The 15,301-nt window shown below is 35.0% G+C and overlaps 1 protein-coding gene across 1 annotated transcript; it reads left to right on the forward strand.

The window, feature by feature from the left end:
* The first annotated feature begins 5,710 nt into the window (after positions 1 to 5,710).
* Positions 5,711 to 14,951, forward strand: LOC122031324. Its single transcript, XM_042590451.1, has 6 exons — positions 5,711 to 5,858; positions 11,643 to 13,027; positions 13,141 to 13,207; positions 13,447 to 13,774; positions 13,872 to 14,153; positions 14,240 to 14,951. The coding sequence occupies exons 1-6, from the start codon at positions 5,711 to 5,713 to the stop codon at positions 14,949 to 14,951; spliced, it is 2,922 nt and encodes a 973-aa protein (XP_042446385.1).
* Positions 14,952 to 15,301: the final 350 nt, after the last annotated feature.

Genomic DNA, 15,301 nt, shown 5'->3' on the forward strand with positions numbered 1-15,301 from the left:
CATTTATTGCTTGTGGTTGATGCACTTTATATGCTGCATATTAGATGGATGCATTGTTTGACATGCATACAGGATTTACGATACTCTGGGTTTGACGACCTTGATATCCCTATACCCAGGTTCTGGTTAGTACAAATACTCCTTATCTTATAGTTTTGCATTTTCTATATGATATATATACAAGAGTCTGTACGCATATTTGTTATTGTTAGTTATTATTTACTATGCATGTTAACTAGGTATTCACTGAGTGTTGGACTCACACCCCGTTATTACTATTTTCAGGATGAGGCCGTCCGGAGGAGTTCCAGTCACTAGATCCCCCTCCAGGTTGCGAGGATTTCCACTTTGGATCCTTGCTTTGGTTTTTCTTTTTATGTTAGACTATGTTTCAGACTTGTGTCTTCTGGTATTTGGATTTTGTACGATACCTTGTTATTGATGGATTTTTGTTTGGATGTATGCTGGATTTGTGTTTTATGGGTGTAGTTGAGTAGGATATCGGATTTGTGTTTTATGGGTGTAGTTGAGTAGGATATCGGATTTAAGTTTTATAGGTGTAGTTGAGTAGGATTTTAGAGATAGTTTTCCTTATCGTTACATTAGTTTAGTTTCACTATTAAACTGCATGGGTGTTTGCTTATATTTGTACTATTATATACTATTATTGTTCCGGTCATGTTGGCCGAGGTATATGGGCCCTGAGGGCATTGTAGGAAGTTTTATATTGTCACCCGTACAGGGGAGATGTTGCTGAAATTTCTTCTGGTAGGGACTACTTGGGGCGTGACAACCTAGGTTTACTATCTAGTATGTGTACCTAGATCATTGATTTGGACTTGGCTTCCTTTTTGGTACACATTATGAGGAGGCTGGTAGTTGTTAGGATTTACATGCTTAGTGTCATGCACCATCTTGCATGATTGCATGTTGAGCGATTGTCGACTCCATTATTGTTGAACACATCACCAGTTACATGGATCTGTACACACAACCACTCATGGGTTAGTGGTATATCAGGCAGGGTGTGTGCAGTTTACTCTGTCAGGGCTCCGTTGGTCCGCTCATAGGTAGTGTGATTGCAGCGTGGTAGCAAGACATGAATTCCTCCTCTTGACTATGACACAGGGAGATGAGAGCATTGCGCTCTCCCACTTATGATTTGGGGTAGGAGGATAGGTGTACTTCGACAGCATCCTGTCCTCTCGGTCACTCAGGAGTAGTGATGGTAGAGTGCACAATTGTCATAGCCCTACCCACTTGGTCTCACCATTGTGTGTGAGATGACTGACTGGTGTCAGGGGTGACCATGTCATTTGCATCATATGCATGGATTGCATTTATTGCTTGTTATTGTTGCATTTTGGTGGTTGCATATGATTGACATGTATACATGAGACATGATGTGTTTGGTCTAACGACCCTTATATCCAGATAGGAGGTCCTGGTGAGTATAGCTTCTTTGCTTGTTCAGTTTTCGCATTTCTTGTTATTGATCAGGAGACTGCACTCCATGATTATTACTGGTAGCTATATCTTACTATGTATGTTAGATCGATACCCGATGAGTTGTTGAACTCACTACTCCCTTATTTTTTTCTGTCATTTTCAAGTTAGCATATAGATATGTCGTGTCGCTTGGAGTTGTTAGAGTGTATACTAAAAGTCTAGCTTTTTGTATAAACATTTATAAGAATCACATTGGTCAAATGTCTACAGTTATGCTAAGTGTAGTTGCCCGCTTAATTTATTTTAAAGATAACATAGTGTGAGGAGACATACAGAAGTTCATGTTATCAGTTCCTTATAAATTATAAACAGTTGTTCACAACCAAGATGGAATGTGATAAACGATTTGAGTGGTTGTAATGTAATTAGGTATTAGTTTATCTTGACTAATAAATTACACTAGTACACTATGAGTATATTGAGCAGGACCATTTGAGGTAGTTTTTTTTATACTGACTATATAAAAGAACAATACCTCTATTATTATGGAAGTGCATACTCTTAATCATGATATAATAACAAGCACGTATATTTAATATTTATTTCTTTGATTTATCAAAGAGTGTGATTTAGCTCGTTAAATCAATAGACCCGATAAGTTGGGAAATGATATTATTTATATGGTGTGTTGTTGATTATAGATTGAAATTGTGTCCTAGTAATCTAGGTTAATGATGTCCCCTTGAGGAGCTCATAAGGATTGTCATGTAAACCCTACAGGTGAACTTAGTCCGGCATGACAATGAAGTTGAGTGGAACTACTCTTGGAGCTAGATATTAATTAAGTGAGTTGTTAATAACTCATTTAATTAGTGGACATTCTATATCTTAAACACAGGAAGACTAATGCACTCATAATAAGAAGGAGCTCATATAGTAATATGAGATTAGTGCGGTAGTGCAATAATAACTCTTTAGTGGTATGAGTTATTATTGACGAACTTGAGTTGGGTGTTCGGGCGAACACGGGAAGCTCAAGCTCATCGGGAGACCAAAACCAATTCCTCCTCTCGGTCCCTATTGTAGCCTCTTATATAAAGCCTTATATACACCCAAAGCCTAGCTTCTTAAGGCCCAAGTTAGGGTCGGCCAAGCAAGGGGCCGACCACATCATGAAGAGAAAGGAAGTTTTATTTTGTAAAATCTTTCCTTTTATAGAAATTCATAAAAAAGATTTAAAAGGATGCTTTTAATATAAAACTTTCCTTTTTTAGATCGGTCATAAAAGGAAATAAAAAGGAAATTTTTATTTTGTTAAAAACTTTCCTTTTATGTTGGTTTAAAAGAGAGTTTTAAATTTTAAAATCTTTTCTTTTATAAATTTCTACAAAGGAATAAAAGAGAGATTTGAAATCTTTCCTTATTTGTAGTTATCTATAATGTGAAAGAAAGATTTTAATTTTTGTTATAAAAACTTTCCTTTATGAAACCATGTTTTATTTTAAATCTTATCTTTTTAGATATCCATAAAAGAACTTAAAAGAGAGAGATTTTAATTTATAAAATATTTCTTTTATAACTATCCACAAAAGGGATTTTAAAAGAGAGATTTTAATTTTGTTTAAAATCTTTCTTACTTGGAGAATAAGCATGTGGTCGGCCATGTCATAGATAAGAAAGGAAGTTTTATTTTTTTGTTATAAAATTTTCCTTATTTGTCAAAGCCAAGGAATATAAAAGAGAGGTAGAGGTGTCTCACCTCATAACAATACATCTTCTATTCCTCTCCTCTCTTCCTTAGTGGTGGCCGGTTCTTACTCTTTCTCTCTTCTCCTTTGTTTTCCCTTTTGGTGGTCGGCGACATATTGGTGTGGAGATCCATTGATGGTCGGTTGCTTGAAGGAGAAGAAGAAGAGAAGGAGGTTCTCTTGTCTAGCATCCCTTGGAGGAAAGTTGGTGGCCGAACTTCATCATCTCTTGGAGAAAGTTGGTGGCCGAAACTTGGAAGGAAGAAGAAGGCTTGGGTGGATTCTCGTCTTGGTAGATCGTCGTCCACACGTCGTCCGAGATAAGAAGAGGAATACAATAGAAGATCAAGAGGTCTATAAGCTACATAAGGTATAACTAGTTATTAGTTTCCGCATCATAACTAGTGCATCTTTTTGTATAGATCTTGTAAAACCAAACACAAGAGGTTATCGATTTTAATTATCGTTTTATGTTATCGATTTTCGTCTCAATTTCATGTTTCGATAATGTGTTTCTATTGAGGTCTCTATTGTTAAACCTTGTTTACTGTGAGAAGTTTAAATATCCGATTTCTTTGAAATGCTTTGTCTAGGCAGTGGTGGATGATCCCATACCCAAGAAGGCCTAGTGCCTTGTCACGTTTGACCTGGAAGCTAATCTTTGAAATAAATATTTGATCAACTTCTATAATATAGTTTAACTTAGGAAGATCACATCGGTTGAACTTGAAGTAAGAATGTTAAGTTTCGTTCCCAATTCAAGTTTAACTTCTAAAGGGAAAATTTGGATTAATAATGTTAAGCATTATTTGCAATCCAAATTTAACTTTAGTAGAACACATGGGTAGCTAGGATAGTTCTATGCTTGTACAAATTTTTGTACAGGGGAACTAGGACGGTATTTCGAGTAGCAACTAACAGGGGTATCCTGTCTGCCGGCTCCACGTCATATCAGAAGACAGTTTACCTCGCTCTTGATTTTTTTTATATATTCTTTATTGATTTAGCATTGTATTGGTGTTTAGTCATGTGACTATTTCGTTGTTTTGGTGTTGTATTTGTGTTTAAGCCGTGCTAGCATGCATTGTGTTGTTTTGGGTTGTATGAGCTTTTCTTTTATTTTTCCGTTGTATTCTTAGTACAACCGTATGAGCTGTTATATATATAACTACATGGTTATGGTTATTTTGTTCCAACCGAATGAACTGAGTATATATATATATATATATTAGCCATGTGAACTGATGTGTTTTATTTATGATGTATTCATGCTTCATATTATTATCAATACAAGAAAAATATTATCAAATTTTCATCTAATAGGGATTTCTCTAGAGTATGACATGATATTCAATTTTTATCAGGATTATCAGTCTTTTCTGTACATGGATTCTGTGGGCAAGAAATATACGTACGACAGTAGCCTGTAAAGCCTAGAGGTAATCACAGGCAACTTGTGACCTTATTATATAAGAGCTTCATTTTCTCATGGAAACAACTCTCATTATCACAAGTGATTTATCCATGCTTACTGGCGATTAATACTCTAACAAAAACATTTTTTTACTCAAACATTTAGATAATTCAAGGATAAAAATACTTTGACTCCCTTCTTTTAAGAGAGCTTGCCCCAATGCTAATTATTTACAAGCAAAAAAAAAAAAATGGAAAAGAAATTAAACAAGAGGCATTTTCATTAACATGTGCGCATGGTCTCGATCAAGCAGCCCCTTGATCACGGCCATCTTCTTGTACTCCTTTGAGTTCAAGTCGATCTCTTCATCTTCTCTTATACCTTTTTCAGTGACGTTTTTCCTTTGTGTTGGAACCTTAAGCCGAGGGAAGAGATAAAGCCAAGCGCACACGCACGTAATCACGGTGATCCTACTAACGACCAACAGCAACGCTTGCACTATGGCGACGAGCATCAGTGACCCAGGCTCAGGCTCACGGACCCCATGGCGGCTCAGCCATGTTTCTTGACAGTCAGATGCTCGCAGAACTATAGCGGAGGCGAAGTCAGAGCGAAGTCCAGGCGAAGTAGGACGAAGCTGATAAACTTGTGAGGGCTCAACTCGTGTCTTGTAGTTGAAAGCCTCTCGGTGCACCTGCGAATTCCGAACCTGAGGCTTCATTGGACTTCCTACGGGTGCTGGTCGAAGACGGTAACGGCTCCGGTTACGTTGATCGAGATTTCGCTTTTATTTTTCTTTTAATGCTGGTAAAATGATGAACAAAAATGTTTCACAATCGATGGCAAGTCTTGTTTGGCTTTTCTTTTGGTTGCATCTAATTACAGTGGATCAAACAAGGCGTTTATTTGTCTAATTCTATTGACCTTAACAAAAACATATCCAAAACATTCAAAAATGCTATCAAAAACACAAACTATACAAATGCTTATTTAATTTGATTGATTTGAAAAAGTATATAATGCAGTACTCTTACCTTGAGGAACCAACAAAGGAAACTTCTTTTCACAGGCTTGAATACCTTCCGTGGAGTTCTCTGGCATGGTCTCACTTTTTGGCCTAAACTTATGCGACTTGGCCGGCGAGGCTGTGAAGCCAAAGCAGGAGAGGGAATTGCAAAGAGAATGGCTTCTCTTCTTTCCATCAATGACTTCCATCGATATAAAAATTGAAAGAATTGTGACAAAAGGTGAACACGACCACTACTAGTTTTTAAAATAATGACTAGCACATAAGATTCCTAATAATAAACCAAAATCCCCTACACGATTAGTTACAAAAGCTTTTTGACAAGCACTTGCTGCAGTCGGTCGTGTGAACCAAAATCCTATTAATAAATAAGAACACATTCCCACTAGTTCCCAAAAAACATAAATTTTTATCAAATTTGAACTGGTAACTAATCCCAACATAGAAGCATTGAAAAAACTCATATAAGCAAAAAATCTTAAATATCCTTGATCATGGGACATATAATTGTGGCAACACCTCATTGTGGCAACACCTCATGCGCTAGCCACTGGACCCATTCGAGGAAACTAAAAATTGGAAGAATGAAAGATATAGTGATGGTTACGGATGAGATCTCTTGGAGAAAATAATTAAGTTCGATTAAATTGAAGTAGGGGTGTAAATAAGTCAAGTCGTTCGTGAACTATTCGAAGCTCGATTCGATAAAACCTCGTTTCAATTCTTTTAATGAGGCTTGTTAAGATAAACAAACCAAGCTCAAGTTTCACAATATTCGGCTCGTTAGTTCGTGAACATATTCGTTAAGCTCATGAATCAACTTTTAAATAAAAATAATAATAATTTTAATATTGAATTTATAAATTTTACACTCTACTTATGAAAAACATAGATAAATATATTAAATTTATTTATTAGAATAAAATTATAAATTTTAAAACAATATTATAGTTTTTTTTAAAATATATAATTTAGTTTTTAATGAATATTTAAATTTATAATTTATATTTATTAAGCTTGTTTAGGCTCGATAAAAGTTCGAATAAACTCGTGAGCCATGAATATATTCGTTAAATAAAATTCGAGCTCGGTTCAATTATAAACGTGTTAAATTTAAACATCCAAAAATTCAGCTCGACTCGACTCGATTACGTCCCTAAATTGAATCATACAAAGAGGGAAACAACTGCTAATTAATGGTTATGCAGTGCCTTCACAAAACGTCACTCTTTTTCGGTGAACATCTGGAAAACTTTGATTTGGGGAAATTTCACTTTTGCCCCTTCACGTGACAAAAAAAGGCGATTCGCTCACCTCCAGCACTCCCGTCAATCCGTCCCTAAGTCAACATGGAGAAGATAAATCACGGATGACTACTAACCATTAGTGACTTTTGCCCCTTCACAAAGATTGCTAACGTTGCATTATGCATGTTAATTGTGATATTTTTTCATTGAAGTTAATAAAATAACTTAACATATCTTTAATTGAATTATATGATATAAAAACGTGTCGTTTTTAATTTAAGATCATGTTTAATATTGCCGATTTATAAATTGTAGATATATTTAAGCTTTGAATTTCATGGAGTCATATCATTTTAGTTACTCACTTGATCCCTTAGATTAATATCATTGGCTCAAGATGATCCGTCAATGTCAAAATTATATCATTTAATTTGAGTGACAATTTGACAGTGACGAGTATCCTAAACTAATGATTAATTTAACATTATAAAATATTAAAATTAACTCGAAGCCAGCAAAGCACCCTCAAATTTGTGATGTGCACACATGAAAAAAAAAATATACTTAAGATTGATTAAATTAAATTTAGTCGTCGTTATCATCGGCTAATATTAATAGACTTTGATGGAAATAGAATTCTTTTGTATTTCATTTACAGAGTGATTTTAAGGTTAATTAGAAAAGAGAAGCGATTAAAAAGTATTAATAATAGGTTAATTAATTATAATTAATTTAGATTTGGTTTAGGTCAATTTGTTTTTGTGATCTCTGTCCAATCAAAATAACTCTTTTGATTTGACTAAGTCGCCTAATCTGACCAATTCACTTTACTCGAGTAGATTATCCAATTTGATTGCTTCTGCTGACTTGAATGATTTATTTAGTTAGATTTGTGATCTATTTAGTTAGATTTGCTTGCATAGTACATTGAAAATCATTCAACATGCTGTCCATGGATCATTGGTTTTACTTGGTTCTACATTGAAAATCATTTTAATGTCCCCGGTCATGATGTCGTGATAGAATATTCAGATTATCTCTCAGGTACTCATGATTTAAATCCTAATCACGATATATTTATAGGATTTTTTTCTTTAAATGAGCGGCATAATCAAAGGATGTTAGAATTCTGGATTGATTGTCATATGCGCTTTCTGATTTATCCTGGTGGCCGATAGAAAACTTTCGTAGAGTCGAACCAAACATCCAGACTCAACGTTATCCAACCTAATTAATCTTTTTTTTTACTTGGACCACTCAATTAATTGATCGGACCACCTCACTTAGTCCATCGATTTGCTTTGGTCTCGTTGGAACAATTTAGACCGTCTTAAATCCATCAATTAACCTCAACCTAACTTGCCCAAATTAATTAAATTGATCAATCCACTTAAAAATAGTCACACTTGATTTGCCTTAATATTCACTACTGATACGGTAATGACGAGGCACCGCCAAGGATAAGTCAGTCAAAGGAGCGGGTTGACAAAGAAGGTAAAATATAATATGGTTCCTGAGACCAATCGGGACAAGAGAACTGTCTAGCGGACAACAAGCCAACATACGCCCGAGCAGACAACAAGCCAGCATACGGCCGAGCGAACAACTGAGCCAGCATACGACCAAGGAACGATCGACATTGGGCACAGGACAGGAAGTCGTTCGGACAAAGATCGCTGACTACCAAACTGATTGGCACAAGGAGGCCCTTCCGAGGCCGACCAGTCGAAGCAGCCTCGACCGAGCGGGTAGACCGAGAAGCGTTAAGGTATTGTGTCAGCAATACTTAGCTTTACTGACAAGTCTTTTTAGGAAAATTTCGAGAAGCGTGCTTGTCTAAGAAAACGTGCACGCGCGCTACAAGAACTCTATATAAAGGGGATCCAAGCATCGACAGAGGTACGCAAGGGACACTATTCGCTCTACAGGGCTCGTTCTCGTCGCTCCATCTACATTGTTGTCGCTGACTGACTTGAGCGTCGGAGGATCAATACCGGGGACCTCTTCCCCGGCTCGACACTGACATTTCTTGTGCTTGCAGGATTAGTAAGAAGCCTCCACCGAGTCAGCCTATGAGTTAGACGCCAACGCACCATCTCCTCAGATTTTAGACAGGATCAACTACCTAGCAAGTCTAAACCAACAAGTCGGTCTACCTCGCTAGCCTTAAGTTAATCAGATATGTTTTGATGGTTTGATATGGTTCGATTAAGTCTGTGGTTTGCATTTGATCATTTGCTTTAAGTGTTAGAGTAAAAATTAATAATAGAGACTTAAGGAACTTTCAACTCTTAAATGATCACTACAACAAATATAGCTTTTCACGGCTCAGCATCAACGGCACACATTTAAAGCACGCCGCCAATGTTAGTATTTACGGCGCGCTCATCGATGTGTGTTGTTAATATTATAACAACTTATACAAATAACGACATGCAAAAAATGCATGCCGTAAATAGTTATTTCAACAGCAAACTATATGTATGCTGTTAAAATTAAATATTTACGGCGTACATTGCACGCTGTTAATAGTGTTACAATAAAATTTTTAATTTATAATAAAATGTAATATTTACAGTGCTCAAATCACGTTGTTATTCCTTAAAGATTACAAATATATTAATATAACAAACTGCCAAATCCCTAAAATACCCAAATCTCTCGCGCCATCCTCTTAGCGCCGATTCTTTTTCTCTTCGTGCACGCCTTTTTTCTCCCCTTCAGCAGCGAAGATTTCTCGTGCTTGTTCTCTCCTTTAGCAGCAACAGGTTTCTGCCGCTCTTGTTCTCTCCTTCGGCGGCAACAAATTTCTTACGCTCACCTTTGTTCTCCCCTCCAGCAGCGACAGATTTCTCGCGCTCTTGTTCTCTCCTTCAGCGACAACAGATTTCTTGCTATTCTCTCCAGCGGCGGTAGATTTCTCTACATCTAAAGCATTCTTTGTTCTTATTTTCCTTTTTCTAGCAAGGAGATTTGTGTCATGGTTTCAGATTTATACTGCGCTTCTCATCTCATGTAAACCCCCTGTTTCAGAATTCTTTCATTCTTATTTTCCTTCTAGGGTTTCTTGAAATAATAACACTCCATAGCTGGAGACCCTATGAAGCCTCAATATTTTTGAACTCTATAGAAAATATGAACGTTTTTATAAGCTTCAAAGAAAACAAGTCATTTAGGGATTTCCAGATATGGATACTTCACAGAAAGAGGCTGATGAGCCATAAGAGGGAGTTAGAGAAGAAACATTAGCCTTGGAGTCCATTTGTTTGCCATTTAATTTTAATTTCCCTTACTAGGCATGTAACTACTGGTTTGAATTGGTCCGATTTTCATTAATGCAGAACTGGTCCAATCCAGATTTTTACCAGATTAGACTAGTTCCATTTTAACCGGCTAGTTACAAAAACAATGCCAATTCATAACAATGCAAGTTAGATTTACTCAATATGTGTTTAGGCTATACAAACTCATTGCTTCATCCCAATCTTGGCTTAAGATTTGTGGTTCATGAATTTATTCAAGTATAGATTTGCATGCTGCTTGATACTCATCTTTGCTACATTTCTCATATATTTAGAGAAGGCAATTTTATGGTAGACATTGTGGCACGTGAAGCTCACTCTCATAGGACTTCTAAATTTTTTAATGCTCATAATGTTACTAAGCAGACTTAAGCTCATGCTTTTTTTTCATATTTTGTTTTTTGCTACTTTGTAACTTTGAAAATGTAACTACTGTTTTAGTTCATTTTAGCTTTTACTTGATTTGATTCTAAAAGATGTAATCAAATTTTTTATTCATACACATTCTTTATTCATCCAATATCTTGTTTCAACTCTATTGTGCTCGGTGGTGTTAATTCTCTTGGATTTGTCTATTAATTACTTTAGATTCTAAAAGGTTTATTATTCATACAATGATCATGTTGTTAATTCTCTTGGATTTGATTCTCTTGGATTTGTCTATTAACCAGACAACGATTATGTTGTTAATTCTCTTGGATTTGATTCTAAAAGGTCTATTATTCATACAAATTTGTCTATTGTGCTCGGTGGTGATCATTTTTAGATTTTAAATATTTGTATAGTTATTGTTTTGAGATTGATTTCAAACATCCATATGTTATTTTTCAATGTTCATGAAAAATAGGTGTTATGTTATCTTTTTTATGTATTCATAAACATAATTAAGATATTGGATGTGAATTTATACTTTGATTTACAACCTTTGGAAGTTGAACACAATTGGTTGATTTAGTATAAAATTTATTTACTAGGTTGCTGATACTTTTATTTATGTTTTTGAGTTGAGTAATATATGTAAGTTGATAATACTCAGATATAATTTTTTTGTTCTATTATATATCATTTTTTTATAAGTCTATCTTTTTCTAAAATTTGATGGATTAAATATTATAACACTAAAATTATTTATAAAAATAGGATAATTTCCTTTTATTTATTTTTTTCAGATTATTTTATTAGTATCAAGGGCCATTTTTTACAAAATGGATAAGGAATGTATCCATCTTCCTTCAAGGCTTGTACCCGAGTATGAAGAAGGGGTTCAAAAATTTCTTACACAAGCTAGGAACTATGCCAAAACATGTGAAGTAATCTTATGTCCTTGCAAACATTGCAAAAATAAGAAGTATATGAAATTTGACCAAGTGTATGATCACTTAATTATTAACGGATTCAATCCTTCTTACACAATTTGGGTCTTCCATGGTGAAACTTATACTCCAAATTTTCAAGGTCAAAGTAGTTCAAGAGGAGTTCAGGAAGAGGAGGATGAAACTAGAGAGGCATATAACTTATATAAAGATGCCTTTGCCTCTGATGAAAGCGTTGACCACACTATGTCTGAGGCAAGAGATTATGAATTTGCTGATTTATTAGTAGATGCAGAAACTCCTCTCTTCCCTGGTTGTACAACTTACACGAAGTTGTCAGCAATCGTTACATTATACAATTTCAAGTCTACAAATGGTCACACTGACAATAGTTTCAATGAGCTCCTTAAGATCTTAGGTGACATGCTTCCAGAAAAAAACACACTTCCAAAGGATGTTTACTCAATGAGAAAGTTGTTAAAACCATTTGATTTAGGATATGAGAAGATTCATGCATGCCCAAATGATTGTTGTCTATTTAGAAAGGAGCTTAAAGATTTGGACTTATGTCCAAAGTGTGGTTCTTCAAGATGGAAGGTAGACAAAGTCACCACCAAAGTTTGTAAAGGAGTTCCTGAAAAGGTGCTACGGTATTTTCCTGTGATACCAAGATTGAAAAGGATGTTTAAATCAGAACAAAAGGCTGAAGACTTGATTTGGCATTCCAACCATAAAAGTCATGATCATATGATGCGTCATCCAGTTGATTCAATAGCTTGGGATACGATAAATCATAAGTGGCCAGCTTTTGCATCAGATCCTAGAAATCTCCGGCTTGGTCTTGCAACAGATGGATTCAACCCTTTTGGTGATCTTAGTTCTAGATATAGTTGTTGGCCAGTTATTTTAGTAAATTACAACCTTCCTCCGTTGATGTGCATGGCGAAGGAAAATCTTATGTTGACATTATTGATTCCAGGCCCGAAGCAACCAGGAAATGATATAGATGTATACTTGGAACCCCTAGTGGAGGATTTGAAGGAGTTATGGGACATTGGTGTGGAGACGTATGATGCATTTAGCAAGTCAGTGTTCAATATGAAAGCTATTTTGATGTGGACAATCAATGATTTTCCAGCTTATGGAAACTTAGCTGGATGTGCCACAAAAGGGAAATTTGGTTGCCCAATATGTGGTGAAGGCATATCTTCTATGTGGCTTAAGTATAGTAGAAAGTTTGCATATTTAGGGCATAGGAGATTTCTTGCTCCTAATCATCCATTCCGTCAGAAGAAGAAGTGGTTTGATGGGAATAAAGAGACAAAAGGAAAACCTAGGCCTCTGAATGGATTAGAAATTCTTAATGTATTGAAAGACATTGAAAATGACTGGGGTAAAAAGAAAATGGGTAAAGATATCAATAATACAAAGAAAAAGAGGAAGGAGCGTGATGGTTCAAAAAAAGTTCAAAAACCAGTTCAAATGTGGAAGAAGAAGTCAATATTTTTCAATTTGCCATACTGGAGTGTAAGTTATTTTGCACTCTATTAATTGTATTTTATAAATTTTTTATATTTTATGCACAATTTATTTTGAATCTTGAACTAATATATGAAATGTGTTGATGGTTAAACTTGTAGGGGCTCCTGCTACGTCATAACTTAGATGTTATGCATGTTGAAAAGAATGTTTGCGAGAATATCATAGGTACAATGTTAAACTTAAAGAAAAAAAATCAAAAGATGGTGTTAACGCTCGCAAAGATTTGAGGCACTTAAATATTAGAAAAGAATTACATCCTCAAGAAAAAGGAGAAAACATGTATCACTTGTCGGCTGCACCTTACACATTGTCTAAAAAAGAAATGGACGTATTTTGTTCTAGGTTGAAGAAAATAAAGTTACTTGATGGTTATAGCTCAAATATTGGTAACTATGTTTCTTTAGAAGAACGAAAGCTTATTGGGTTGAAATCTCATGATTGTCATGTTCTTATGCAACAATTGCTTTCAGTAGCATTGAGAAGTCTTTTACCAAAAGGTCCACGTAATGCTATATTTTTGCTTTGTGCATTTTACAATGAGTTATGTCAAAGAGTGTTAGATAGGAACCGTCTAGAACAACTCGAAGAGAATATTGCTGAAACTTTATGCATGTTGGAGAGGTACTTTCCACCAGCTTTCTTTACCATCTCTGTTCATTTGACAATTCATTTAGCAAGAGAGGCTCGCCTATGTGGGCCAGTTCAATTCCGCTGGATGTATCCATTTGAAAGGTAATAAATAATAATCTATCTTTTTACTACTTTAATATCATACAACAACTTAGATTTTTCTATCAACATTTATTTCATGTGATTTTTAATTATTTAGATTTATGAAAATGCTTAAAGGCTATGTGAAGAACCGAGCAAGGCCAGAGGGTTGCATAGCTGAGTGTTACCTTGCAGAAGAACGAATGCGATTTTGTAGTGCTTATATAAAAAAAGCTGCTTGTATTGGTCTCCGATCTAATCGAAATGACGATTTGGAAAATGGAGTAGTGGAAGGTCACCCCATTTCTCAAGGAAAAGAAATTATTTTAGAAGAACATTTGTTACAAGCAGCACATCGATATGTGTTGTTCAATACTGCAGAAATTGATCCTTACATACAGTGAGTATTAAATTGCAACCCTAATATTCTTGGTGTATTGCATGATTCATATATTTTAACAATCACTTTTCAATGATTTTAAATAGGATGCACATTGAGGAGTTTAAACAAACAGATCGTCGTTTCTCAAGTAATGAAACACTGTTACAAAAACGACATATGGAAACATTTGCTCAATGGTTATCAAAACATGTTCTTGATAACTCTTCAGATCAGATTCAATGGCTAGCACATGGTCCAAGAAAGCATGTTATATCATATACAAGTTATATTATAAATGGACATCGGTTCCACACAATTGATGTTGGAAGGTCGACACAAGATAGTGGTGTTTCAGTTGAAGCTGATACTATTTGGCAATCTAGTTCTACTGATTCACATACAGTAGGAAGACAATCGTACTATGGGGTTATACGAGATATTGTGTTACTAGACTATTATTTTTTCAAAGTACCTATTTTTAGGTGTGATTGGGCTAATCTTGGAACTGGTATCAAAATGGATAATGGTTTTACACTTGTCAACTTACACCAAGGACTAAGGACTTTTGAAAATGATCCTTTCATTTTAGCATCACAAGCAAAGCAAGTTTTCTATTCTAGGGAAAATGATGAATCAAATTGGTATGTGTTGCTAAAAGCACCACCTCGAGGTATTTATAACATGGATTTGCTTGAAGAGGATGCATATACATCATCAAAACCTCTTGATGTGTCTAGACTTGAGATTAACATTACTGAGAAAGAACCATATTCCAGAAATGAGTGTGAGGGAATTGATGTTATTGATATCCCATGACTGAACTTTTCAGATGTAGATTTATAGTTATTTATTTCAACAAATAAATGTTCTTTTCAAACTCCACTTCTCTTTATTTACTTTTGCAATATATTTTTGTTCTAGTTTACAATATTTCAGTGGTGCATCATGTCATATTACATATTTTATCAGGTCATTATTTAGCATTCAAATGATGAAAAAAATGGGCAAAAAATGCAGTAGAGAATCTATAGTTGAAGTTCAGGTGATATATTGTAATCCTTTTTTAATTCTTGGTTTATTTTAATAAGTACACTTTTGCATTTCAACATCTCTTTATGCTATTTTGTAGGAAAAAATTGTTAATCAACTATCGAGAATGGACTCTA

The sequence above is a fragment of the Zingiber officinale genome, chromosome 11A (genome assembly GCF_018446385.1).
Source record: "Zingiber officinale cultivar Zhangliang chromosome 11A, Zo_v1.1, whole genome shotgun sequence".
In the NCBI taxonomy this organism is placed as follows: Eukaryota; Viridiplantae; Streptophyta; class Magnoliopsida; order Zingiberales; family Zingiberaceae; genus Zingiber; species Zingiber officinale.